The sequence below is a fragment of the Microtus oregoni genome, unplaced genomic scaffold (genome assembly GCF_018167655.1).
Source record: "Microtus oregoni isolate MIOR12 unplaced genomic scaffold, Mior012 000049F_ref0000343, whole genome shotgun sequence".
In the NCBI taxonomy this organism is placed as follows: Eukaryota; Metazoa; Chordata; class Mammalia; order Rodentia; family Cricetidae; genus Microtus; species Microtus oregoni.
Genome location: NW_024543223.1, coordinates 13,308,723 through 13,335,733, shown reverse-complemented (window position 1 = coordinate 13,335,733; position 27,011 = coordinate 13,308,723). Strand labels below are relative to the sequence as shown.

The 27,011-nt window shown below is 40.2% G+C and overlaps 1 protein-coding gene and 1 long non-coding RNA gene across 2 annotated transcripts in view; one reads left to right on the top strand and one right to left on the bottom strand.

Moving 5' to 3' along the window:
* Window positions 1-24,922, top strand: part of Tapt1 (transmembrane anterior posterior transformation 1) — a 48,140-nt gene extending 23,218 nt beyond the window's left edge. Inside the window, exons 4-14 of the mRNA XM_041636386.1 lie at window positions 7,110-7,272; window positions 7,968-8,103; window positions 9,153-9,250; window positions 9,418-9,487; window positions 13,735-13,815; window positions 16,206-16,315; window positions 17,399-17,458; window positions 17,766-17,834; window positions 19,621-19,697; window positions 20,867-21,027; window positions 22,698-24,922. Of these exons, the coding sequence (XP_041492320.1) occupies window positions 7,110-7,272; window positions 7,968-8,103; window positions 9,153-9,250; window positions 9,418-9,487; window positions 13,735-13,815; window positions 16,206-16,315; window positions 17,399-17,458; window positions 17,766-17,834; window positions 19,621-19,697; window positions 20,867-21,027; window positions 22,698-22,927 (1,255 nt within the window). The 3' untranslated portion in view covers window positions 22,928-24,922. The remainder of the gene's footprint in view (window positions 1-7,109; window positions 7,273-7,967; window positions 8,104-9,152; window positions 9,251-9,417; window positions 9,488-13,734; window positions 13,816-16,205; window positions 16,316-17,398; window positions 17,459-17,765; window positions 17,835-19,620; window positions 19,698-20,866; window positions 21,028-22,697) is intronic.
* On the bottom strand, window positions 7,750-12,655 carry LOC121436456. The gene is made up of 3 exons (XR_005972707.1): window positions 12,600-12,655; window positions 8,877-9,012; window positions 7,750-8,037 (listed from the first exon to the last, which is right to left on the bottom strand). It is a non-coding gene; the product is annotated as an uncharacterized LOC121436456 (long non-coding RNA).
* Window positions 24,923-27,011: the final 2,089 nt, after the last annotated feature.

Below are 27,011 nucleotides of genomic sequence, written 5' to 3'. Positions count from 1 at the left end.
ATACACTGCTTGACAATGGCATGTCAGGGTTCTCAAAATTCTCTTGAGGGTCAAATTCATCATCTTATTTGAAGATACTTTGTATTCTTGAGGCATCTAATACTGTTGTATGCTCAAAATCATTTCTGTGTTTCTCTGGCAGTTGGGGAAGTAGAACATGTAAGTAGCATCTAGCATAGCCTTTCTATTCCAGATATTAAGAGGTATTGCAGAAAATAGGAATCTTAAGTCATCTACTCCAGTTTGCTTCAGGTAAATGAGTGGTGCTTCCTGTAGTCAACCTTTTATAATAGTCTGTTTTTTTTTTTAGCACGTAACGATAATTGCTTTAACAGATTAGTTTGAAGCATTTTTCAGTCAAAATTAACTTTAGTTACATTTGTAAAGTGCTTTCTATTTCCATTGTTTTGTAACTAAGAGGACTGTAGGGGGCAGCCTAGTATAAACAGCTTGTAATACTCTGCAGTGTAGGTTAACTGAAGAGTTACATTTCATGCTGCCACTCATATTTAAATAATAATTGAAACACAAGAATACAGTTAAAATTCTATTGAAGAATTTCAACCATCTTGAAACATCTCTAAGAGCAGGCAAGAAAATACGAAGTATTGCTTTAATGCCTTACTTAGTACCTTCAATATTGTTTATCTGAGTTAAGCAATGTGTGTTTAGAATAATGTGAGCCACAGTTTATTTTCTCTGATCAGTGAAAACAAAGTCTGTAGATTGTTTGAAGCATGGAAATATATTAGACTGTGAAAAGTGACTCTGAACAAAACTACTGCTAACATTATGCTTACAGCCTTTCGGGTATTTCTGGAAGACCGAAATACATTTGATTTTAACAGAATTATTTTTAAATAGCAAAATTCTTCTATCTTACAGCTTCCCTTTCAATGTTCTCTACTTCCGTTAAAGATTATTTGATTGTTTTGCCTATCGCTGTTTCATGTTCCATCTTTTTCAGCAAAGTGCTCTCTCCTCCAGTCTGACTCGAACCTGCAAAGTTGACTGTGTGCTTCTTCCCAGCCGCTTTCGTTCTCACCTCTTCTGTTTCAAAAACAAAAGTTTTTTATTCAAAGAATAAAAATCTTCCTAGTCTCTTTGTTAATTTTTTCTAAAAATAGAAGAAAAGTGTGCTTGTTAATTAAGCCCGACATGGAAATAGTAATCTGTAGCGGGGCAGACTCAGCAGCAGCAGAGTTGCCCTGAGTGAGCCTCTCCTCCTCTGCCTTAAATTCTCTCTGGTCAGCATCTATGACAGGCTTTTTAAAGCAAGCAATGGCCCGGACCCAGAGTGTCTGCTTTGAGCCTGTTCCTAGATCTTCTGCTATCTTGATGTGGTTTTGGCTTTGGTTTGAGGTTTGAGTTTTTCTTGCCATTGATAACAATGGACTGAACAGAGACATTGCCTTAGCCAAGGGTGAGAGGCAGCAAGATTTTGTAGCCTATTCAGTAACTCAGCCTTCATTTTGGCTTCCTGGTCAGCAAACCATGTTGACAACTCTGAACCAGCTAAAATTGTGTTTGTTGGGGGATGTTGTCAGGATATAATTGTGAGTCTACCCTGGCGTGTGCTCCTTGTAAAGGATGCTGCACTGCTCCTGCAGAAAGCGCATCCCACCCTCAGGGATCTTAGAAAGACTTGGCTGCATCTGTTTCTGATGAATTAACAGTCTTAGCCCCTACTATCCAATGTTTAATGAGAGAGAAGGAGAGAGTGATGCATCTAGGATCATGAGAAACAGGTTCTTTCCCTAGATAGGATAAGATAGCTCATTTTACAGAAGATTAGGATGTTTTTGATACTGAAAACATAGAAACAGAATTGGGTTATGATAATTATATGAGTTATTGGGGTGTGTTAAATATCGTCTTTCTAAATTTAACATTCCAAATTTGTGAAATATGCTAAAAATACCAATTATATGGGTAATTTAAGTAGTATCATTGTGAATCCTATCTCTTCCTAAAATTTCCGTTATTTTGTGCTTTAGAATTCTGTCACACTTAGTTAAACACTGAATGAGATTGCAGAGGAAAATGGTAAGATCTCGGCCCAGAGCCTACAGCTGTTAGTAAGAAAGCCCTGCTGAACATTACAGTGCTAAGTGCTAGATTTAGGAATATGGGGGTGGTTTTTCTTTTATAATTAGAGTAAATAAAATTCAGACAAACAGATTTTCTGGTCCCTTGTCTTGGTTTTAGACATGACTCTTACTGAAGGCTTCACTGGCTTCTTCTTCTTTTTTTTTTTTTTCTTGTTTTAGGAAAGGAGAGTATCTTTTTCTTTTGAGTGATGACCCCATAGGAGAGTTCTTAGCTCCCAAAAGAACTATGGATTTCAAGTTCTTGAGTTTCTTCACCTGTTGGCTTTCTTCCATGTGTCTTAACCTCATTCAATATAGTTATGCTCAAATTAGCATTTTATGTGCAGTATAAATAGGCTTTTCTCTTACCATACAAAATTAAGCCTTTGAATCTGGCCCGAATAACTAATGCCACCACAAGAGCATGTATGGAGAGCTCTTAGTATCTTTGTTGGGGAAACAAGTACGTCCATTATTTGCTCTTGGCAGGCAGATGGTGTGCTGCACCAGTGGAGAGCATTGTACTGTTGCGTAGAAAGCCCTCATAGCATCAGGTTTTGTTGTCCCGTGTTCCTCAGCATGACGCTCTAAGTAGCGTAGCAACATTACAACCTTCTCTCTTTCTTTCTCTCTTGTAAATCAGACCGAAGGGAGGAGCACTTTCACTTCCTTTATAGGATGGAGTGTGGTGGCACAGGGACTCCTTGTGGTGAGTAAACCCTGATTTTTCCTTCTATACTCTTGGCCAAATTGACCTCCGTACAAAAGCAAAAGCGCCAGCATAGGACACATAACCACTTGAGGATGGAAGCCTGAGGAACTGGGATTCCCCTCCTTCTCTAGCATCCTCACTTGGTCTTAATCTTTATCCACGTTTATCCCACAATGTTTGACCATATCTCACCCCTGACAGTCACCTGTGACGTAATCTCTAATGATTTGTTTGGGTCTCTGTGGCAGCAAACACCGCAGTCCTTGCCCCAGGACACAGCCCAGCTGCTTGACACAAACAGCTTCATAAATCAGCCACTTCATTCTAATAACTAATTTAAGGTAGAAGAAAAGATGTTAGCCATCAGGTATAAACTGCCAAGAGATTAGTTACTGTGTGTCAGTCAAACTTGAAAAACTCTTCAGTTTCCCAGGTCAGGAAATGCATCTTGTTCTTAGTACTTTATTCTAGTCTACTTTAGGATTATAAAGGGACTTCGCTTAACAATGTGAACACGTGAAATACATAGGTTTTAAGTCTCAGTAGTACTTGTCCTTCTCCCCCTTTAGGTGCACATGTATTTTACAGTGAAGTATGTCATGCTGACACTTGTCCTGTGTCCATGGCTTGAAATTAACTGAGCAGCAGGGCCCTGGTGCCTCAGCTTGTGGTTGCCTCTTCCTTCTTGATCTTGCTAGTTAGTACCAGTTCCACTTTCCAGGTAGAGTATCAACGGTGAGGCTGCCTCCTAGTGAGCATCATTCTCCGCCAAGTAATTCTACTTCTGTGGATCTATGAGACTTTAAATGGCTCAGAGATGTATAATGTATACAAGTAAAATGTATAACAAGAAATTGCCATCTGTAATAACTGCAAAAGTATAGTGGAAGTATTTGTAGGAATTGAAAGGTGAAATTTAGGATGCAGAGAATCTTTCAGTATGGTTTTTTTTTTGAGACTATATGGTGTTTTAACTTGAATATCCTTTAAATTGTGTTAAATGTTTTTATTTTAAGTTCTATTGAATATCTTATTTAAGCTTGTCATTCCATGGCATGTAATCAAACCATTATTCTAAACTATATTAGATTGGTGTGGGGTATTTTAGATTTTTTTTTTTTAATTTTATCCAGCATGTGCTTGAGATTTCCAGCATTTGCTGAAGGAGCTGCCCACAGCTGCTCTTTAACAGCCATTGGAACCAGAACCTCAGCCTGACAGGTTGTTCAGGTGCCCGCCTGACAGGTTGTTCAGGTGCCCGTTCCAGGTTGATTGGCAGCATTATAGATAAGCTTCTTACGGTGTTGATAATGCTGACTGATAGTCATCTAAAAATATCCTGGCAGAGAGGAGCAAATGCTGTGATTGGTTAAGTTACTTTAATTAGATAAACTCATTTGTGAGCTTAGATCTTGGAGAAGCTGGGGTGCATGCAGGTATCTTGTAAGATGCTACTTGAGGAGTTTGTTGTTTTCTCTTTGCTACTTTCCTTTTTTATTAACAACACGTGTGGAAGAAGAGCCTTGTTTACAGGGCTATGAATCATGTTTTGTGCTGTATTTGAATAGTAGTCCTTAATTTTGAAAACCTGTAGTCACCATAGCATCCAGTTAAGATGTTATTAGTCGAAGAGTTCACCAGAGCAGACAGTGACAAATAGCTGAGGAACCAGAGAAGTGTATATTGTCCTGCTTTTTTATTGTGTATTTTAGAAATTAATAAGATGAGAGGTATGTTTGTTTCTTAAAGCAGTAACTTTTCCAAACGATAAATTTTATAACGTTAAGTTTGCTGACAAGTAGAAAGCAGTAAATTGCTGACTTGTATCAGTTTGAAGGTTCAGTTTTTTAAAATTATTTATGTAGTAATTTTGTATGCAGTGTTCTGCCTGTATATATGACTGCAGGTCAGAAGAGAGTACCAGATCTCGTAGATGGTTATGAGCCACCATGTGGGTGCGGGGAATTGAACTCGGGACCTTTGGAAGATCAGACAGTGCTCTTAACCTCTCCAGCCCCTGGAGGTTCATTTTTAAAGTGTTGAAAGTCAGTGGTTGTTAGAGCCACACCTGCACTGATGCCTCTCAGGGTCTTCCCTGGCTGTTAGTGGGGCAACAAGCACCCTAGCCCAGGAATGCAGACTATTCAGCATGTCTCCTCCTGGTATTTGAACTCAAAATGTGTTTGCTCTTGACAGAAGAATCCCTGTCCCCAGTTCTAGCCTCATGTGGAGTGGGGCATGAAATCTCCGGGATAATCAGTTAGCCCTTGGTAGAGAGTGTGCTCTAAATTGGGTATGTGGGAAGTGAAAGATAAAATTTGCCCTGCTTTCCATGAGAGTGAGCCTGGGATCTCTGTGGGAGGGAGGAGAGCAGCCCTGGAGAAAGGAAAGTCGGGATAGAAGTAATGATGGTGACTGTGTGCTGGCTGCGCTTCTGCCCAGAGCTCTAACTTGAGCTGCAAAGAACAGTCAGTCAGAATTCGACATCTGTTGTAGGACAGGTGATCCGACTAGCGAAGCCAGGCTTGTCTCCATGTAGGGTCACTAGAATGTCTTCCCATCGACTTATGACCCTTTCTGAATGTGTCCTTTTCATACCTGCAGTGTCCCATATTGTTTCCAAACTTGCTGGTAACCATGGAAATGTAGTCCTGTGACAGGTGCTTTCAGAGCCGCGCTGCAGCCTAATCGTAGGAACAGTTTAAAAGACTCACACATTCTTTTGGAAAAGTCCTGCTCATATGGGCTGGCTGAGAAGGAGCTGAACAGAACAGATAGCCAAGAAACTCCCAAGAAGTAGGTGTGCAGCTCAGAGGTCATGAGTTCTGCCCACACCGTTTCTTGGAGTAGCAACTGTTGGTAAAGATGAAGAGGCCACAGCTCCTAAAGAATGCACTGTAGGTAAAAGCTGCCAAAACAGAAGTCTGAACAGTGGTCCAGAGGAATAAGCTGCAGTAGACTCAAGCAGACTCATTCTTGTTGTGAAAATGTTAGGTCCAGTAAAAGGGAACCCTAAATTTCTTCTTTTCTGTTTGTTTCTCCATCTTGTTGTTTTCTTCCATAACTTAGGCTTAGTTTTTATGATCTGGTCTCAGAAGGAAGAATCGACTCATTTAATTGTGAAAAAATTCAGGTCATGTCACAAAGAACTAACTTCTGCAGTAAAAGATTGTCCTACAAGCCAGTACCAAAAATGGAGAGAAAAAGAAGAAAAGATATGAGGAAAGGATTCATTAGAAATTTAGATAAATCTTAAAAATTTAAATGAGTCACTCAGAGCAAGACCTCATAGCATAGGCCTATAATTCAAGTTATTTGGGAGGCCAGGGCAGGAAGATTGCAAGTTCAAGGCCTTCCGGGACACCTTAATGATACTTGGCTCAAAATGTTTTTTAAGATTATTTTAAATGGTGGTATGGTTCAGTGGTAGAGTACTTGACTAGCATGAGCAAGGCCCTGGGTTTGTTCTTCACCTAGTACCAGCTCTACAGAGGTAAAGTAACATTGAAACTATACTGGGTTTTGTTGTTCATCAATGCAACTGGCAGAAATCCAGGAGTTTGGTCACATGTTGTTTTGGAGCTTATAGACCACAGGCTTCTCAATACATTGCTAGCAGAAGTGTAAATTGATGCAACACAATAGAGGCCATATTAGCTGTTTCTACCAAAATATCAAGTGAATATAACTTTACACCTAGAACTTTAGGATTTATAATACAGATACATTTTTACTTATGAGACATGTCTATTGTGCTAGCTTGTAGTGAGAAAAGAGTAGAAATTTGTCAAGAATGAGCTGGAAAAATTATAACATGTGTTTTGGGAGGACCTACATTACCGTAAAGATGTGAGATCCTTTGAACCACTATGAAAAATGTAGAGCTGGGCATGGTTGTAATTTCAGCACTGACCTCAGACCCTCTATGTGGCCCGCTAAGTAGAGTGGACAAGGTGCAGAGTGGTGTGCATAGTGCACCCACTGGGCTGGGCGGGCTGGTCCAGCCGCCAGGAATACAGGGAGCTTTGCTGTCCCCGGAAAGCTGCTGTTTTAAAGCACGACCAGCAGCCGGTGCCTGCCCACTCTTTTCAGTTCTGATCTACTTCTAGGATAATGTCTTTATACTGTGCACACAGCAGAAAGTGTCCTGCTACACAGTCTTCTGGGTGGCCATCCTTGTGAAAAATTTTACATCGTCAGCCTGATTTTCACTGTGACTTTGGTATGCTGTTGTATGCCCAGTAAAGATGGCTTGCTTTGAGAACACGTGAAGTAAAACTCCTATTTCCATTACTTGTATGTTTCAGGGACAGACGTTTGCTTCAGCCTGCACAGGTGTGTGACATTTTGAAGGGTGTCATCTTGATAATCTGCTATTTTATGATGCACTATGTTGACTACTCCATGATGTACCACCTCATAAGAGGGCAGTCTGTCATCAAGCTCTATATCATCTACAACATGCTGGAGGTAAGGCCCCTTGCTGCTGCAGACTGGCCGGGACTCAAGACTTTAAGTCTAGCAGTGTAGAGGGAGTGGGGAGAAGAATGCTTGCTGTAGCTTCTGGCAAAGGTGCTTCATTCACCTGAGGGTCTCGGGAGCTAAGCTTTTATGGAGGTGACGCCTGATACACTGTTCCTGGATCGGTGAAGGGCACAGCTCCTCAAAGACAGGCGTTTCCTCCAGGTAAAGGCAAGGTTCCCTCTGCATAGTTCTGAGGACGCACGCTGTCACACTGCACATTCACTGGAAACCCTCTTGCCTATTGGGTTTTTTGTTGTTGTCTTTTTTTTAACAAGAACTTTAAGGATTCTGAGTGACTGTTAATTAATGAGCTTTGTATACTAAATGTAAATTGCTTTGAACTTTTTAGTTTAAGTTTCTCAATTTTTTAAATTTTTATTTTTATTTTTTTTTGTTTTTGCTTTTTGTTTGTTTGGTTTTGTTTTTTACAAATGGCTAATTTGACAAGGCCAATTCTGAGTCCCCCGTGTATTGAGTACTCAGCTGAGCCAGGAGTGTGTAGAGGAAGTGATAAGCTTTGCTCTTCTTCAGCTTTCCATCCAGAATTGTAAAACTCAGGTTTCTAATGATGGATTTTCATCTGGTTGCTGGCAAAGTACTTAAATGAGCAGTTAAGAAACTTCCACAATTTCTCTCTGCAGGTAGCTGACCGTCTGTTCTCCTCGTTTGGACAAGATATCTTAGATGCTCTCTACTGGACAGCGACAGAGCCTAAAGAAAGAAAAAGAGCACACATCGGAGTCATCCCTCACTTCTTCATGGCTGTTCTCTATGTCTGTATCCTTTTTGACTTAGTGGACATTCCAGTCACCAGCGTGATCTACCCTATTTTATTTCTTTACCTATCCCTGCGTGAAATGGTGTATATGTGGAGATTAAAATGAAATCACTCATTCCTTTTGAAAAATTGGTTGTAATATCCATTGTAAATTAGTTTAAGGCCTTCTGCATGCCCAACTGCTTTTTCTTGTGATTGGTTGATTATGGGAGAAGTTGATGTCTGTCTATAGCTAGCTGTGTGACTCTTATTATGCTTAACAGCTTTCTTGAAGTTTGTGATTTGCATGATACAGTAATGGAGATTTTGTATGTGTCTGTGTGTGCATATGTTTCTCTTCAAGTTTCTTTTTTGGAAAACAAGTACTTTCCCACATTTGTGTGTGGCTGTACATGTGTGCATACTTGTACCTGTGCTTACCCTCACATAGATTTACATACACGTGCTTATCTATGAAACCTGTACTCACTCACAGGACTCTATCATATCTTTTCCCCACTGTCAGTGACACTTTGAAGAAATTAATACTTGGGTACAAAATGGGACAAAGCTTGTTCCCATTTTAGTGGAAGAAAGGTAAATTATTCCATGTGCAGTATGATATAATTCTGTATGACATGAAGAACAATCTAAGACATTTCTTACCATTTTAATTTTCTGTATCATTTGAGTAACCAAGGAAAAGCTATTCAACACTAACTTTGTGTTTATTTTTAAAACTTTGAATTATAATTCAGATTTATATCTCTTCATCTCTTCTTTCATTGCTTACCATGATTTCTTCCATTTATTTAATACCTGTTTGAAGGCTTAATTCTTCTTAGGTGCTGTGCCAGGCACCAGGGGTTCAGTTTTATATAATAAATGTACAGATTTCTTCTGCTTCTGTTTGTTTCACATGGAGAAATCTATACCAAATAGATAACAGGAAAATTATGACATAAGAAAATATTAGTCAGATTTGATTTAGAAAATAAGATCATTTCTTCTGTTTTTGATATTGTGTCAATAATTCTGAAAACAAGTTTCTTCCTTGACTTACTGTTAGTTCTACATGCAATTCTCATAATGGTTCAAGCAACGACACTCAATGTGGCTTTCAACTCACATAACAAGTCCCTGCTTACTATCATGATGTCCAACAATGTAAGTGCAACATTCTGCTTTCTGTTGTTAGTTAGGAAGGGTGTTCACACGAGTACTATGCTTGAAAACAATTCTTTGTTTCCTCTAATCTTAAGAATCTTTTTGTGGAGAGAGTTGATTTTACAACTGTTGAAGTGACAAAGATGGTATTTCTGTTGCTATTTCAGTTTGTTGAAATTAAAGGAAGTGTTTTCAAGAAGTTTGAAAAGAACAATCTCTTTCAGATGTCAAATAGTGGTAAGTAGTTAGATTCTGATTGTAGCTATAATTAACATTTGTTGAAAGTGACTCATTACCATAAACGTTAAATAACATTTTAATGAAAATTAATTGTATCTTAAAATAATTTTTAAAGCTTTAAAAATCGTATTTTCTAAAACAGATCCGTATTTAGTGAGGTATTTTTCACCTAGTAGTGTTAACATCTGGATGAATATTAAGTGAAAGAACTTTGACCTCTGTCCTCCTCCAAACAAGTTAATTCAAAATGTTTTGTTGCCATTAGTATAAGTGCTACATCTTAAAATTTCTGAAATAAAATATGGGAGACTATATCCACAAGAATAGGGGAACATTTTTAGAGACTACGCAAATAAATTAGTAACCATCAGGGCAATATAAAAGTTGAATTTCAAAATTTAAAATATATATGCTGATTAAAAATGAAAAGACAGGGACTGAAGAGATGGCTCAGAACTTAAGAACACTGGCTGCTCTTTCAGAGGACCTGTGTCTGTAACTCCAGTCCCAGAAAAGCCAACGCCCCTTCTGGTCTCCTTAGGCACTGAAAGTACATGGAGCACAGATATACCCATAGGCAAAACACTCAGGCACACAAAATAAAAATGAAGGAAAAGCATTTTTTTAAATGAAAAGGCAGATCACATTTATGTTAAGAGAAAAATGTTGAGGTTATATATATCGGGAAAAGGATTTTATTATCCCTGAATATGTATTGCAAATTCTGCCAGTTAATTATGAAAGAGTCATCTGATTTAGAGGAGCAGAAGACTTGGATTTTAAAAATGAAAATTTTCGAATGGCCAGTATGTTCTCACAAATGTTCCTAGCATCATTAGGGAAAATATCACTGGGAAAATACAAAGGAAAATCAAATGAGACGTTACCACATGGCCACAAGAATGCTCTTGTAGGCTGCAGTGCCCTGTCATGGGAAGACAGGCACTAACTGGGTCTCGTGCCTTGATGGTGAGTGTGAGTGTAAATGTTGCAACAACTCTGGAAAGCTTTGGAACAACTTCCTTCTCAGTGTTCATACTCCCTGTAGTTCAGCACTGGGAGTTAGTTTGGCAACTCTACTCTAAGAGTAGCCCCAAAATGGAAATGACCCAGGATCAAACAAAACATGAATAAAATAAATGGTCGTTCATATAAACCGTGTAATACTACTCAGCAAGTAAAGGAGATGGAGGCTGGAAGTGGCCCGGTTGCTAAAGTGCTTTGCCACCCTGACCTGAGTACCCGAGTCTTATTGTGAAAAACATAGAACTCTGGATGAGGGGCATACGCTTTTAATCTCAGCCTTGGGGAAGAAGACAGGTGGATCCCTGAGGCTCCTAGCAGCCAACCTGACCTACTCAGCGACCCTCAGCACAGTGAAAGTCCCTTTCGAAAGAGAGGCATATGGATCCTTAGCAAAACCACCTCTGGCCTTCACAAACTATACAAACTTCAGCACATTCACGTAATGCCAAACAAATTAAATAAAAATAAAGGAAAAAATGAAATACTGATATAGCCTGCTATGTACATCACAAGCATCATGTTCCTCAACAAACACCAGCCTCAAAAAGTACGATTTCATTTTCCTGAGGTCTGCAATCAGACAGATTAATTTATAATGACAGAAATGAGAGTGGTCACTTGTTGGGGATGGGACATGGCTGGAGGAAGGGTCAAAGGAACTTTCTTGATGGTAGAACTCTTCCGTTTCTAGTTAAAAGGGCACCAGACATTACCAACCTATGTACTCAAGATCTGTGCATTTCATTGTGTGGAAATTAATGACAAAAGTAAAGATGGGTGAATAAATTAAAGCAAATAGCTTAGAATTGTAGATTTGAAAACTTCTCAAAGAGTAAAAGAACAAATGGGAAATTAGTGAGGTCTAGACAGTTCTGTGGGGCTGTCCATGATGGGTCTTTAGACAGTTCTGTGAGGCTGTCAATGATGGGTCTGAAAGCTCTGAGCCACAATGGCATTTATAGATTTTACTTCACTAGGAAAACCCCTTTTTAAAGATTTTAGATATGTTTTAGTAGAGCTCACAGTTTATGTAAATAAAGCCTTGACTTCAAGATGTATGTAAAACATTAAAATAGAAAAAATAGAAAGTAGCAGAATAAAACTTCTTTTCACTCTTCCTGGGTTTCATTCCATACTTAGGTTGATAGATTTTTGAAATAAAAATTTAATTTTTAGTTTGTCAACTTTCCTTACTATTTAAAACTGTCATTTTTCATATTACAAACTTATATTTACTTATCAGAAATGGTTGATTTTTATTCATTTTCTCATATTTTGGATCACCTGTCTTCTGAACTGTTTTCCTCAAGAGTCCCTGAGCAGAATTTTTTTCTCTCCCATCAGTGCCCTTCCAGCTGACATGGCTGTCATGTTGTATGTTGTAGCTTCTATGTGCGAGAGCTGGAGACAAGCTAAATACTGCTATCATTCTGGCTCCATTATCTCAGCAACCCAGTAGTCTTGCTTCAAATGATAGATGCTCAGTTTCCTTGCAGATAATTGGGTTAAGAACCAAGTTTGTCTTATAGAGCCATTCTTAGTAGTACGGTTAAAATAAGTACATTTCTTTAAGTTTGTGAATGAAAATTAGAAGTCAGCACACATACAGAGACAGATTTGTGAATAGCTGTATAAAATTCCAGTTAAAGGTACATTAAGAAAAGCACCCCCACAAATTCAGATCCATCTCTAATGAAGCACAGAGAATATGTCCTCCCGTTGGGCTGACTTTGCTAGGCACTATGCTAGGACAGACATGGAAGCGTGTGAACGTGTGTTGTGGAGCTAGTCAGAACATGCACTTGAAAACCTCACGTGCTTTTCCAGTTTTAGTGTGCATTCACAGGGGGTGAGTCTGTACTCCACACCTCAAAACTCATTGCTGTACTTACCACACAAATGGTATTGTGTAAGGATTTATACGCTGGCTTCATGGATAGCACAGCATTTGTGTCCACAAGGAGTTAAAGGCCCAGTTCAGACCCACAAATGAGAAGCTTGGCAGCTCTAGAAGGGCAGGTACCAGCTCTGACTGGAAGAGTTCAAGAACTTAGGGAAGGCACAGACAGTAAAGGTAGCTCACCTGAGAGGATTTGCGGTGGAGGAAAAGTCCAATCGTGTTGTAGAGCAGCAGCAGTGGGAAATGGTGAAGCAAGGACAATCCTAGAGGACACTGAGGTGACAATGAGATGCGTGGTGCTGGCAGGCGGTGCCACAGTCAGGTGGTATGGAAGCTATGCTCTGTGAGGGAGAGTTCCTAAGCACAGCTCCCAGGCACATACACACACACACACACACACACACACACACGGTTCACACTCACTGTCACACGTATTTATTTCTTGACTCCTAGAAGAAAATAACAGCTGAAAAAAATTAAATATATAAACTGTCTCTGGCAAGAATTCAATTCTTGGTTTTCATTGAATTCATTCCAATTAATTGGCTAGTTGTTAACATAGGGCAAACACCTCTGTGAAACCTGCATAAACACACACACACAAGAGACTCTCCGCATACCACCGAGCAGTGCTGTTACAAGGCCAGCGTTCTCTTAAGTAGGAAATTACATACACATTCACTACCAGGTTAGATGTTTCCTGGAAGCACACAAAGTCTTGTATTTTATTCTGTGATTCTGTTTTCCTTCTATAAAATGAAAACACTTGTCATATATTCCCAAAGACTGTTGGAGGCATTTAATGACTCAATTTGAACATTTTAATTTTTTATAAAATTTGCATACTAGAAATATGTTGGGAAATGAAGTAATGGTTTGCACAGATGGGGATATGTGCACATGTGTGCACACATGTGTGCGCACAAGTGCACACACACATTCAGCTGTGAGTCCTCTATGGCTGTAGGAAATTCTAAACAGAAGTCACATCTGCATTAAACATGTGAAGACTTTCTTGTCCCTGCTCCCTACGTAATGTTGTATCATAACAACTTTATACATTGTTCTTAAGTTGTATCAAATATTATTAAGGATGGAGATGACTTCGAGCATATGACAGAAGGTGATAGATTATGTCCAGATAGATAGTGCAGTGTTTTGTCTGAAGGACTTGAGCACTGTGAATTTTGGTATCTAAAAGAGTTCCAAAAAACACTTTATTTTTTAACAGATGTTTTAATAAAATTATTTTAATTATTTCCCTATTTAATATATTTTAGCACTTAATGTTCAATCTCTTTCTCCTTTTTTTTTTTAGATATTAAGGAACGATTCACAAATTATGTGCTCTTGCTAATAGTGTGCTTAAGAAACATGGAACAGTTTTCTTGGAATCCAGGTAAGTGCCTCTTGAATCACATATGGTATCCTGTAAAGTTTACTTTTAAAATAAACCAAGGCTGGGTAGTAATGACACATGCCTTTAATCCCAACACTTAGGATGCAGAGGCAGATGGATCTCTGAGTTCTACAGAGCAAGTTCTAGGACAGTCAGGACTACACAGAGAAAACCCTATCTTTTTTAGTTTTAAAAAAAACTAAAAAATAAAAAATAAATTAAAAAAATTCTTCTTTTCCATAGAATGAAGTCAGTGCTGGAGGGACTGTCTGTACCAGGGTTTATGTGTTAGAAATGGCTCTTCCAGATGGAGTAGGGTGCTGTCATTTCTCATCAGACCCCTGTCATCTCTGCAGATGTGTGTGGATAAGCATACTCCACCAAGCACAGCAGCTCAGGGCTCTCTGTTGGAGTGGGCTATGTGGTTACTCTGGTTCCCGTTAAGACTGGAGCCTTTGATCTTCCTCGCATTTATCATTGTTTAAATGGGGTGAATTTTAGAAATAGGGTGAATCAGTAATTGTGTTGCTTATATTCACTCCTGATCCTGGCTGACAAAAAGTTGTCAGAATTACACAAATATTCACCTGTTTGGTTAGCAACTAGGCACTGCTATGTCCCATCCCAGACAAGTGGCCCAGCCCTATGCAGCTTAAAGTGCTAAGAAATGCGCAGGACTCACAAGCTAATGGAGTAGAAGGTGATTGCAGTGCAAAACTTGCTCAGATAGCTCAGATCTTTGTCAAGCTTTTTTTCTTAATGTACAGTTTGTTCTTAATGGAACAGGCAGTGTTTCATATTTCTTATGTTACTTCCAACATTATGGAAGTCCTAAGCCTCTAAAAGAAGCCCTTGCTTCCTTACGTGACCCATGCCCTGTTTTCAGGGACATTTAAGAATCAGGGCCACATATAAAGTGATACTGAGTTTGGAAATACATTTCCAAAGGTTACCTTCTTACAGTAAGGTCAAGTCGTGGGTCTTAGCAAGTTCTAATCTGAGTAGATTCAATGGCATTTGATTTACAGTGGGAAAGCCCCCCATGCAAAACACCTGACTTTGAGTTATCTACATGCTTTCAAAATGTGTGCGCACATGTCCTCACTCATGCCTGTGTGTACAAGTGCTCACTTGCACACTCATGCAGTTAGAGAACAGCTTGTGACAGTCACTTCACTCCTTCCACAGTGGCAATTCTTGGACATGAACTCAAGTGGTCAAGCTTAGCAAATTCCTTTACCCACTGAGCCATTTCTCCGGCCCCTACCTAGATGCTTTTGGTGCATAGTGTTTACAAGATCATCACAGTTACCACAAAAGACAGAATGTCTATGTGTGGCTGGCCCTGGGAGCCCAGATGGAATCATTCCCAAAGGAACAGAATCATTATGTCAAAGGAAGGCCTGAGCCATCTGACGACTGAATGTGTGAATTCCTATAATCATACTTTAAGTCTCCTTTACCTCCACTGTACAGTGACAAACCAACACCATGCTTTGATGCTTTCAGTTTTAGACATTGTGCTTTGATATTTCTGGGTTTTTTTTTAATTCTTTTTCCTTTGTGCCCAGGTTAACTAATAACAAAAATACTGTTGTGCATGGAAAGCACATGGTTGCATATCAGTATCTCAGTTAAATCTTATAGTAATGAAAAGTAAACATTCTGTTATTCTCATTTTGTAGATGAGGAAACTAGAATTTAGTTGCTTAGAAAATTTGCCCAAGAACATAACAGGAGATGGCAGGCAGCATTTGGTATTAAGAGTTCTAAGAGTCTCATAACTTCTGCCAGACTCAGAAAAACTGCCCTGTGTTGGCCATGTAGGCGGCCCTGCCCTCCAGGAGTCCATGCTGAGTTTCTGTAAGCTCCTGCTAGCATTTCCAGACATCTTTGCTTTATATCTCTTCAGCTATGGTTTGGGGCCTAGGGAGGATGCCTGTGGATGTGTTTATCAGTTATGTAGCACTGAATTGAGGTCTCTTGCTATAAAAGTAAGCAGTTAAAGTAAGCGGATATAGTAAGTTTTGTCTATGTGGCTCTGAAATAATGAACCAGATCTTTAAGTGATCACGGTGATCAAGGAGGAAAGGGCTTCACCACTTACCCTCTCCAGTGGGAGGTTTCCTCCCAGGCCAGAGGTTCTGGTGGACTCTGGCCTGCGTGTAAAGCGGTGCTAAGATAATACAAACTGCTGAACAAGCATTAATTATCCTTTGACTTGGTAAGATGACTCTGGAATGAAGGCTGTGATTAAAGAACGCTAGTTCTCCACTAAAGATTGAAAATACTGCAGTGCACCCTGGTGGAGGTTCCAGATTGCTGGGAGCTTGAGGTTCAGGTTCTGTTTATGAAGAGGTCTAATTATCTGGTTCTTCCCTGCTTTATAGATCATCTCTGGGTCTTGTTTCCTGATGTCTGTATGGTGATCGCATCAGAAATTGCTGTGGATATTGTAAAGCACGCCTTTATCACCAAATTCAATGACATCACTGCAGATGTATGTATTTCTAGCAATTCCTAGTTAATATTTCCTTGACTCCGTATTATCATAAAGGTGTAACCTTTATTTTATTGTATCTATGAGTTATTAAAATCATAATAGATCTATTTTTAAAATAGAAACATCAAAACCTTGATTAATTTGCAAAATATTTCCTATTTAAAATTTTTTTTCTCTGAATATAAACAGGTACCTAACTCCTAGGAGACAAGCTGAACATTTTACTTCTGAACTCACTTGAGAAAGCTTTAAAGAGTTTGCTTTATGTTGTAATCATTCTCTCTAGGATCTTTAGAAATAGTTCTGTGCCTATAAATCACTATCCAGATACGTGAAGGTGGAGAGTGTCATGGCACAGCCTCAGCCTTAGTTCCAAATGGAGAATTGGCTCAACAGCTTTCTTGATTTTCTTGTGTTGTATTTTGACAGCCTATTTATTGTTTACCTCAAAACTGAATGGAATATCAGTTGTAACATTCTATTTCTGTTTTCTAAATGCTTGAAGCATGTTTCTGTCCTTTCAGCAAAGCAGGAATCAAAAATGAATTCATAAATTTTCTCTCTTGGCTTCTTCAATACAGGGTGGTTCTCTTTCATAGGGTCATTTTCTCAATACCTGAAATTAATAGTAAAGGTTTGATTCATGCCATTTTTAGTGAGAATATAGTTGTGATGCTCCCCAGTAGCTGCTACCATGACTCTGATAAGGTCCAGTCCATTTCTGTCTCCCTCGCTATCGCCATCCTTTTGTTATTATTGTGGTTGAATACACGATTATAAAACTTATTTTATAAAAACTTATTTTAAGAATTATTTTTTTTTAATATAGCACTGCTTCAAACAACCACATCCCTGTAACTTCTAAACTCTGGGAATGATAGTCATTGGCTGCTGCTCCTCTTTGAAGCAAATCCTCAGGACAGCTTAGACTATCTTCCTCAAGCTGTGGGTGTCAGGCTGCTCGTTAGCATCTTGCTTCTGTCCCTGAGCAGTTAGCAAGCATTTTTATCTAGAGTCTAAACCTTTCCACTGTGTATATGTTCTAGACTACATCTTACTTTTTTTCTTATTTGCCTTCAGGTCTACAGCGAATATAGAGCCAGCCTTGCTTTTGACCTTGTTAGTAGCCGGCAGAAAAATGTAAGCATTTCATTAAAGTGTTGTCTGAAATTAACTCCCCAGTAGTTAAATGTACTAGAGATAAAACACTTAAACTTATCTTTTTCTAGACATTGACTATTTATACAGCAATAACATTAAATACTGTATCTCTGAAAGAGTGTAGCAATGATATAATTTCTTATTTGAAATGTGTTGTGATAGTTTAGGTTCCTGCATCCTTCTGTTTAGTTACAGGGCAGGTGTCATATTCTCTTCTTTTCACACTGCTCCTGCTCAAAGCGTTTACTGATTAAACCAACTGAGTCCTTTTCACCTTTCTCTGCAGGCATATACAGACTACAGTGACTCGGTAGCACGGAGGATGGGATTTATTCCTCTCCCACTAGCTGTCTTAGTAAGTTCATGCTTTTTTGTTTTCATAATGAGATAGCCATCATCATAAAACATCAGTATGTATTATCAGTAAGTTTGTTTCAACAAGTCTTTGTATTTCAAAAAATTATAAGTAACCCGAAAGAAGAGTTTGTCTTAAATTCTAAAATCATTATTCCTTTGGATTTTGAGCTATCCAGCAGAAAAGTGACATCAAGGAACTGCTTATCCAAATAGTTTTTCTAACAATGAGGCTATTCTTTTTTTATCCATTAAGTAAAGAATTTTCTTCTCTATTGGAGATATACCCGAAAGTGGGCACTTTGCTCTGGCTACTGGAACATGGAGGTGGCAGCACAACTCGTCTTGTTTCTAGAGGGCACTTTGATAGTGATGTGCTAGATGCCATCGATCTAATGCTGGGAATTTATGCCTAGGAAAGAAATGCAGACTGCAGAGCGTGAGTGGCAAGCAGGTCTGAGCATTGCAGTGTGGTTACTTACACCTTCCGCACTACTGAATCCAGCATCAGAACATGAAAAGACCTGAAGGCAGTTGTGTCCAGGTCAACTAACAAGAAACTGGAAGTCATAGCAGCTGTATTTAGATTTTATCCAACATTTTTAGATGGTGGTTGATGATAGGCTTAATCTTAAATTTCAACAACTTAATAGATAACCATATCCTAAACATTGTTATGGTTTTAGTTGCTTATGATATAATAAAACAAATTTCTTTTGCTTTAGAAAAGGAACTCCTAAAATTTTGGAGAAACTCAGATTTCAAAGGTTATTTAGTGAAAGTTAAAGAAACTGAAAAACAATAGCATATCAAATTTTTCTACTTGTATTTCCTGGTATTAGAAAAATTACATATTCAGTCATGAGGATAAATCTAGCTTGTGCAAGTGTTTTTTAATAAAAGAATTAGTTAAATGGTAGTAGCCCTTTCTCTCCTAGAGGCTGTGGCCCACACAGGTACAGGGCTCCATGGTGGTTTTCTCACAGTGACGCTTGATTGAACACATGGCAGTCCATTCTCATATCTCATTCCTATTGTACCTTTTAATGGTAACATTTTGATTATATTTAAGGCATCACAATAGAATCTTGGCATTACTGGGTGAGGCCAGTTATCTCTGCTTCATTTCCATGTAGCCACTTCCAGGACCTGCACCTCTAATGTGTAAATGTTTTTTCTCAGCTGCTCCCACCAGATTCATTCAACAGGCTTCCAGGGATAATACTTCTGTTGCATAAGAAACTAGGTGTTAGCCATAATTAGCCAAGGAGACAGAGCTTCATGGCTTTTAAGTAATTAATTGTGTGCTCAGTTTCCTAAACAGTGTAAGTCTTCCTTTGCCCTATAGTCCCTACAAGTTACTGAGTGCTCTTAAAGAATTTGAACAACGGACAGGAAAAAAGCAGGAATGAGAAAAATGTCCAGCCAGTATTTTCTCCTCCAGCAAGAATTAGACGAGCTTCGACAGACAGACCTTATGGGTTGAGTTTCCCACAGCTCTGTTAGGTGTAAGCAAAAGCACAGTCAGTGAAGTAGGCCATGTGAGGCCCTGAGAGTCTGTGGCAGCTGCACTGCATGCTGGATTTGCCTGCGTAAACCCACGCCACCACAGATGCCATAGGAGGCAGATTGCCAATGAATTGGAAAATCTAGACCCAAGCCCTTCGACCTAGATGCAAGTATACTCTAAAATATTAAAATAAGGAAGAAAAAGTTTTAAAATATTAACTAATCTGTGGTTGTGTTTTGTCTGTGTTTTTTGTGTGTTTTGGTTTGTTTCTGGCTAGCTCATCAGAGTTGTAACAAGCTCAATTAAAGTGCAAGGAATCCTGTCCTATGCCTGTGTCATCCTCTTCTATTTTGGGTAAGAGTGACTATTCTTGAATATGTTTAGATTTTACAGAAAACTATGTATAACTGTAAAATGTAATAGAAGCTAATTGCATCCAAAAATATTTTTCCTATTCTATGTACTTAAGATTAAATCTTTAACCAAAAGTTTACAATAAGGTCTTTTTGTTCAAGATCTGTATTCTACCCATACTTTTTTTGGTGGGGAGGTGGGGGAGAAGGGTCTTTCGCTGTGCTAGCTTTTCCATATTCATAAACACCTTTGATTTTCCTGTGTGCTTTCCAAGCTTAATATTCAGCACACTGGACCTGTGCCTTATCAGCCTAATAATATCAGCTGAACCTTTTGTGAATTTGTTGATCCCAACTAGCTTAACATTTCTGGTTGGGAAACACAAGCAGGAAGTAAACAGTTTAATTTATAATAACCATAAATGTCAAATGTTATTTTGCCATCGTTCGATTTTTCAAGAAGTGAACTAAAATAAAGAGCTCGTCTGAGTTCTGAGACTTTGCCCAAAAAGAAATCTGGGAAATCCATAGCTGAACTGACTTATGTGGGGTGCATGGGCAGAAGTGCTGCAGAATGCCTGCCAGTGGGAGCATGCAGCCCTGAGGACCTCCAGAGGAACAGGTGGCGCGCAGATAAGCAGAGCAGGCCTTTGTACTGAGCATGGCTCTGAGCCTCTCCCAGTCCTCTTCTTTGTGATCAGCTCTGGAGGATTCTGCCCACATCCATAAAGGACTCCACTCACACACTGGCCCCAGATCCCTCTTCTTGCTCCCACTTTGCCTCTACCACAACCCTGTAAATAGGGCGTCATTTCTGCACAGTGAGGAGGTACAGACGATGTACGTAGAGCAAATGGCTAATAATAGACTGGATGCCACATAGGGAATTAAAAATCATCTTTTATTTCTTGCTCACCTGCATCTACCTGTTTCACGATACAAGAATACATGTTGGCTTATCTATACTAGGAAGAGCTGCTGACTGATAGAATTTCTCATGAATTAGAATGTATCAGAAGTCTTCCTTTGTGATAAAGCCTTGGGAAACTCAAACTTTGTACAAGGAACTCATGTTCACCAGTCAAGCTCCCCTCACCCTGTTCTGCATCCCAGAAGCAGGCTAGGAGGTTGGCTTTAGATCAATTCCCACAACTCTGTTCTCTGTCTAAGGTTGATCTCCCTGAAAGTACTTAACAGCATTGTGCTGTTGGGCAAGTCATGTCAATATGTGAAGGAAGCCAAGATGGAAGAGAAGCTGTTTAATCCTCCTCCAGCCAGCACTCCCGGCAAACCCTCCAGTAAATCCCAGAGCAAGGGCAAGTCCACTCAAGGTACATTGGCTTCAGAGGTCATCTGAATTCTTCTGAGTAAATCGCTGCTCAGCCAAGGCTAAGTGGTTTTAGAGACGCGCTTCATTCCGCGTCACTGTTGGGTCCTGTAATAGTTCTAGTCTAGGACAGATACCCCTGGCCCAGCGCTGTTTCTCATTGGCTAGCCCACTGTTCTGGTGGTGGTTATTAAGCACCTATTACATATCAACACACGGGGATGCAGTAGGGTGAACTGGATCTGACTAGTGGGAGGAGGGAAGAACAACAATAGGCAGAGCCTGTGTCAGGCACAGTGATTGCAGTCAGGAATGGGAAGCGCTGCAAACACAGCCAGTGAAAGACTTTGGTGTTCAGAGGATAACACGAGCCTGGTAGCTGCTGTGCTGGTCAGGGCTGACTTGGTCTGAGGCCTAGGAGGACCGTACCTCCCCATACCACCGGGCCCTGTCACTCTCTGAAGGCTCTTGACTTAGACTTGAAAGGGAGAGGAGGCCAGTGCATCCAGACAGCGCCCAACCATGCTGGAGAGTGTAAAGCTTGATCCAGAGAGAGTAAAGGAAACCAGCTGGTGCAGGGTCTGAAGCAAGGTCATGTTCCTGTGTGTTTTCTCAAGCTAAGGTGGAAGCTCAAGTTTTAGATTGTACGTTGCTGTGAGAACCCTGAGCTCTGTCAGTGTTGCGAAGGTGCAGGTGCATCATCCTGCATTCTCTTACTTACATCGAGAAGTTAGTCATGTCCTTAGTCTAATGGAGGATGGCCATCAGATGAGGGGTCATGTCGTGTCACATGAAGTACACGTAAGAGGAGTGTCTGTGAAGGGTGCCCTAGAGGGCAAGAGACTACAAGCTAGAGATGGTTCAGGGGTTGTTGAACTCAGGCTCTGAAGAGGGGTGGAAGTCAACCCTGAAGACAGGCTTAGCTCTTCACCTTCTCAGAGTTACAGATGACAGGGTCTCAGCAGGACTGCACACATGGCAGAACTTACCAGGTTGCATCTTAGATAGTGGCAGTTTATCTACAGCTCACTCTAATTTAAAGCTTCTTTAAAAGGATCAAATTGGGCTAGGGAGGGGCATTGAATGGGGTTGAGGATGTTAGCTCAGTGGTTGAACACTTAACTTAGCAAGCATGAAGTCCTGGGTCCAGTCCACAGCACCTGGGAGAAGGAAAGGGGAAGGGAGTAAATTTTAAATCAGAGGTCAGTGGGTCCCGGTCTCGCTCAGCTGCCTTCTAAGCCAGGCTTCTAAATTCCTGGGCTAGGACGAGGAGGTGGGGGCTTTCTGCAGGTGATGATGCTGGTCTGAGATGAGCCAGTGTTTAGGGCCTACTTAGCCCTTAGTATGAAGTGAGGAACAAGTGCTGTTTTTCACTCAAGCAATAGTTCTGTTGGTTTGTGGCCATGTAAGAGGGAACTATAAAGACAGGGAGGATCTTTCCAGAGTTAGGTGGTAGTATTACCTATGGGTGTGCACAAAATTTTGGATGTACGGAGTATGACTAGCCTCAGAACTTTATTATGAATTACAGCTTACACAGTATGCTTTTAGTTTTCATTTGTTTATCTAAGAGAAAGAAAACAGATACTTTTCATCACCCCTGAAAACATGGTGTTTGATAAGCGTTTTCTGTGGCTGAGTCATCTCCTAATCCATAGATCTGCTTTCCCACAGGCCTTTCCACAGAAGAGAACCTGTCCACTTCCGCCACCAGCCAGCCTGTCCATCAGAAAGAAAACGTCATACCCTTACTTGTGACCAGCAATTCCGATCAGTTTCTGACAACCCCAGATGGTGATGAGAAGGACATAACACAGGAGAACTCTGAATTAAAACACAGATCCTCAAAGAAAGATTTGCTAGAGATAGACAGGTTCACAATCTGTGGGAACCGGATTGACTGAGGTTGTGGCTGATGAGGTGAAGATGCCGGGCCCTGGGACCACAAATGCTGGTCCGCCAGGACACACTTGCTAAAAATGGCATTTAATATTTATTTAAAAACTTAAATTATTAATGGCAAGCAAATCTTAGTATCTTTCTTCCAGTAATGTGGCCTGGCAAAAGGGCAGATCACGGAACAGCGCCGGCTCCTGGCCTCGACTGGAATGCTGATGGAAGACAAATACTTCCTCCTGCTTGGCCAACAGCAGCGGCGCTTATGGCACCAAGCCAGAGACCGCAGGAGCTCCTTTGCTTCGTCAGCCTGGGCTTCCTGAATGGTGGATTTTCCTCAAGGCCTCGTCAGTATAAGGACATCCCTGGGAAACTGTGAAGCTTTTACCGTGGTTATCTTTCCGGCCTCATACAGTTTCACAAACTCTCTCCAAACTTGACTTCACCTGCCAAAGCACTAAAAAAAATTATTAAATATAAGTCCAGATAAATGTTCTTACCACCAGAGTCATCCTTGGCAATACATCTGAACTAATAAGCAAAATAAAAGCCTACATAAATACATGGTGAATAACAGCATCTTATAGGAAACAGAGCTCTCGGCCCCGTTTACTTCATGAAGGTCATGTGTAACTGTCTCAGTTACTCTCGGAGCAGTGTGAGCCGTGTGGAACCTAATGACGGTGACACAGTAAAAGGCAGTCTGTAATGAACACACAGAGCAGTGTCAGCTGTAAGGTGTGCTTACCCGGTTTCATTTTAAAGCTGCATCAGTTATTGCAAATCGAAAGATTTGGTGGTGAATTGGCTGAAAAGCTGTTGATACACAAAATCAAAGTGGTTGCCATCAACATGCCAGTTTATTGGTTTTTGTTTTGAGCAACATTTTGTTTATTTGGTTTTTTCAAGACAAGGTTTCTCTGTGTAGCTTTGGAACCTGTCCTGGAACTAGCTCTTGTAGACCAGGCTGGCCTTGAACTCACAGAGATCCGCCTGCCTCTGCCTCCCCAGTGCTGGTATTAAAGGCATGCGCCACCACCACCTGGTTGAGTAACACTTTTAAAGTATTCACAACGGGTTGAGCAGCATCACCTTGCCGGGCTCGTAGAATGCATTTGTCCTTCCATGGCTCTGTGTTCTATCAGGGAAGGGGACGGTGGGTGCCTTTGCTGGGACAGTCCCTCACATGACTGTAAAGGGTACTGGGATAGGAGAGGGTACTACACTGTGGACACTGGGAATAGCAACCAAAAGGTGCTTTGGGGTTTTTGTTTGAGATGAAGATGCTGTTCCTGCTTCATTATTTGTTGGTATCATCCAAGGGCAAGTTCTCACCACCCCAATTTTATCTTGAGAACCTTTTCTGCACTTCTCTTTAAAAGAAAATTGACCACTTCTGCTTTCTGAACTGTCCAGAAGATGGTATCTTAACTGCATTTCCTTTACTGTCTCACTTGTGAAACTGCTCTCATGCAAACACTTGAGGCACAGATGGCAAGTTTTAGATGGTGTGCCTGTATCCTGGATAAATAGAAAACTAGTTTTGATGCTTTGGCTTATGCATTTAAAATACAGGAGGGTTTCTAATGATTTGCACTAACAGAATCTAAAGCTGTTGGAGATGTTATACATGCCTTGTAAAACCAGGAAGCAGTTTTAAGCTTAAAATGAACTTTGTCATTTATTTTGTGTGTGTTTCAGTGGGGCCCCACTTTTAAAATAGTCTTTTTACTATCAAAGTGTCCATTGCAACTAGCAGCAGTGTGGAGAAAGCTTTGCCAAACGCAGCCCTGATCAGAACAAGAATATGGCCTACATGTATCTTTCAGTTCCACTTGGACTTTGTGTTTCTGTGTTATTTTCTGAAGAATGCATTTCCTTTGCAGATGCTGTTCAGAGTGTGGATGATACTCACTTCTGTCATAATGGCATTCAGTACTAATTTTATAAGTGCATCTTGTGTGAAACTCAATAAATTCAATTTTGTAATCTTTTTTTAAAAAGGTCGCTGAATTTCTTTTAGTAACTATTACTATTGTATTTGATAGAATGGGTGTCTCATTGTGTAGAACTTATTTCTAGTTTATAAATACTAGGGCTGAATTAATTATGTTTAGTTAACTCTTGTCCTAAATGATAAAAAAAAAAGTTGTGTTTTTGGTTTTGAAAGGATAGGCTGCATGTTGGTCATAGACCATTAGTATATCTTCTTACATGAAGCTGTTTACATTTGACAAGGATCTTAATGTCACGGTGTCAGCATGTACTTGTGTTATATGGGAATCACATTCAAGATGATACTTTGGTTTTTAAATAGTCTAGTTAAGGTGCAACATATTTCAGACCCATTTTGGCTTTTCCTGTAGATCAAAGTACTAACTGCTATTGATGAATTTACCCTGGCTCCCTGAGGACTTGTGTCAGTGTTTGAAAGAAGCATGCTAGAATTGGCTCCTCAGCATCTGCCCTGCCACATCTGCTAGCATCCGCCCTGCCACATCTGCTAGCATCTGCCCTGCCACATCTGTTAGCATTTGCCCTGCCACATCTGTTAGCACAACATAGATAAGTTCACGATTGTTTTTAAATTACTATATTTTCATATGTCTCAGCTCTAGGGCTCCCCCACCACCACCCACAGTGATTTGCTAGTTATCTCCTATGTCAGAAACTTCTGGGCAAGGGATAGCAAGAAACATAAAGGTTTCTGACTGCTGGGCACAACTGACAACATCATGCCCGCTGGCCATAGCTGTCCAGTGGCCAAGTGCCCTCTCAGGCTTACGGCAGGCCAAGGATAGCACAGGTCACATCAGGCTGATCTTTCCCTGTTCTGTCTGCTTACCTTTCCCAGAGCTTTGAAAAAATAATAAAAAAGGAAATGCCTTTTTACCACATACTGTTAGTTAACCTGCCAGAACCTGATCTTCCTCCATGCTGTGTAGAGGACTGCAGCCAAACTTCACGCACCTCATTGTATGAGCCCAAGTGCCATAAGGCAGCTGCAGAAGCGAGTATGCCATTTTCAAGTCAACACCCCTAGCACGCTGAGTCCCCTTTACTTCTGTCTCCTGCCTGCCTGCCGGTACGCAGCTGGTGGCTTGCTCCCCACCACAGGTATTGCACACACCCCAGAGTGGCAGGGTCATGATGAAGAAACTGAGGCCCAGGAAGCCTCTGAAAAGCAAAATTGCCGTTCGGCTTAGAAAACTCAGACTGTCTTAAAAGGGAAACAAGCTCAGAGTTGTTTTGATTTGCATTTCACTGATGACTAAGAATTGAACATTTCCTTAAGTGTCTTTCAGCCATTTTAGATTCCTCTATTGAGAGTTCTCTGTTTAGGTCTGTACTCCATTTTTTTATTGGATTATTTGTTCTCTTGATGACCAATTTCTTGAGTTCTTTGTATATTTTGGAGATCAGTCCTCTGTCTGATGTGGGGTTAGTGAAGATCTTTTCCCATTCTGTAGGTTGTTGTTTTGTCTTGTTGACCATGCAAATCAAAACAACTCTGAGATTCCATCTTACACCTGTAAGAATGGCCAAAATCAAAAGCACTGATGACAACTTATGCTGGAGAGGTTGTGGGGAAAAGGGAACACTTCCGCAATGCTGGTGGGAATGCAAGCTAGTACAACCCCTTTGGATATCAGTGTGCTGATTTCTCAGAAAATTAGGAAACAACCTTCCTCAAGACCCAGCAATACCACTTTTGGGTATATATCCAAAGGATGCTCAATCGTGCCACAAGGACATGTGCTCAACTATGTTCATAGCAGCATTGTTTGTCATAGCCAGAACCTGGAAACAACCTCGACCGAAGAATGGATAAGGAAAATGTAGTACATTTACACAATGGAGTACTACACAGCAGAAAAAAATAACAACAACTTGAATTTTGCAGGCAAATGGATGGAGCTAGAAAACATTTTGAGTGAGGTAACGCAGACACAGAAAGACAAGTATCACATGCACTCATTTATAAGTGGTTTTTAAACATAAAGAACACCAGCCCACAAATCACAATCCCAGAGAACTTAGACAACAATGTGGACCCTAAGAGAGACATACATAGATCTAATCTACATGGGA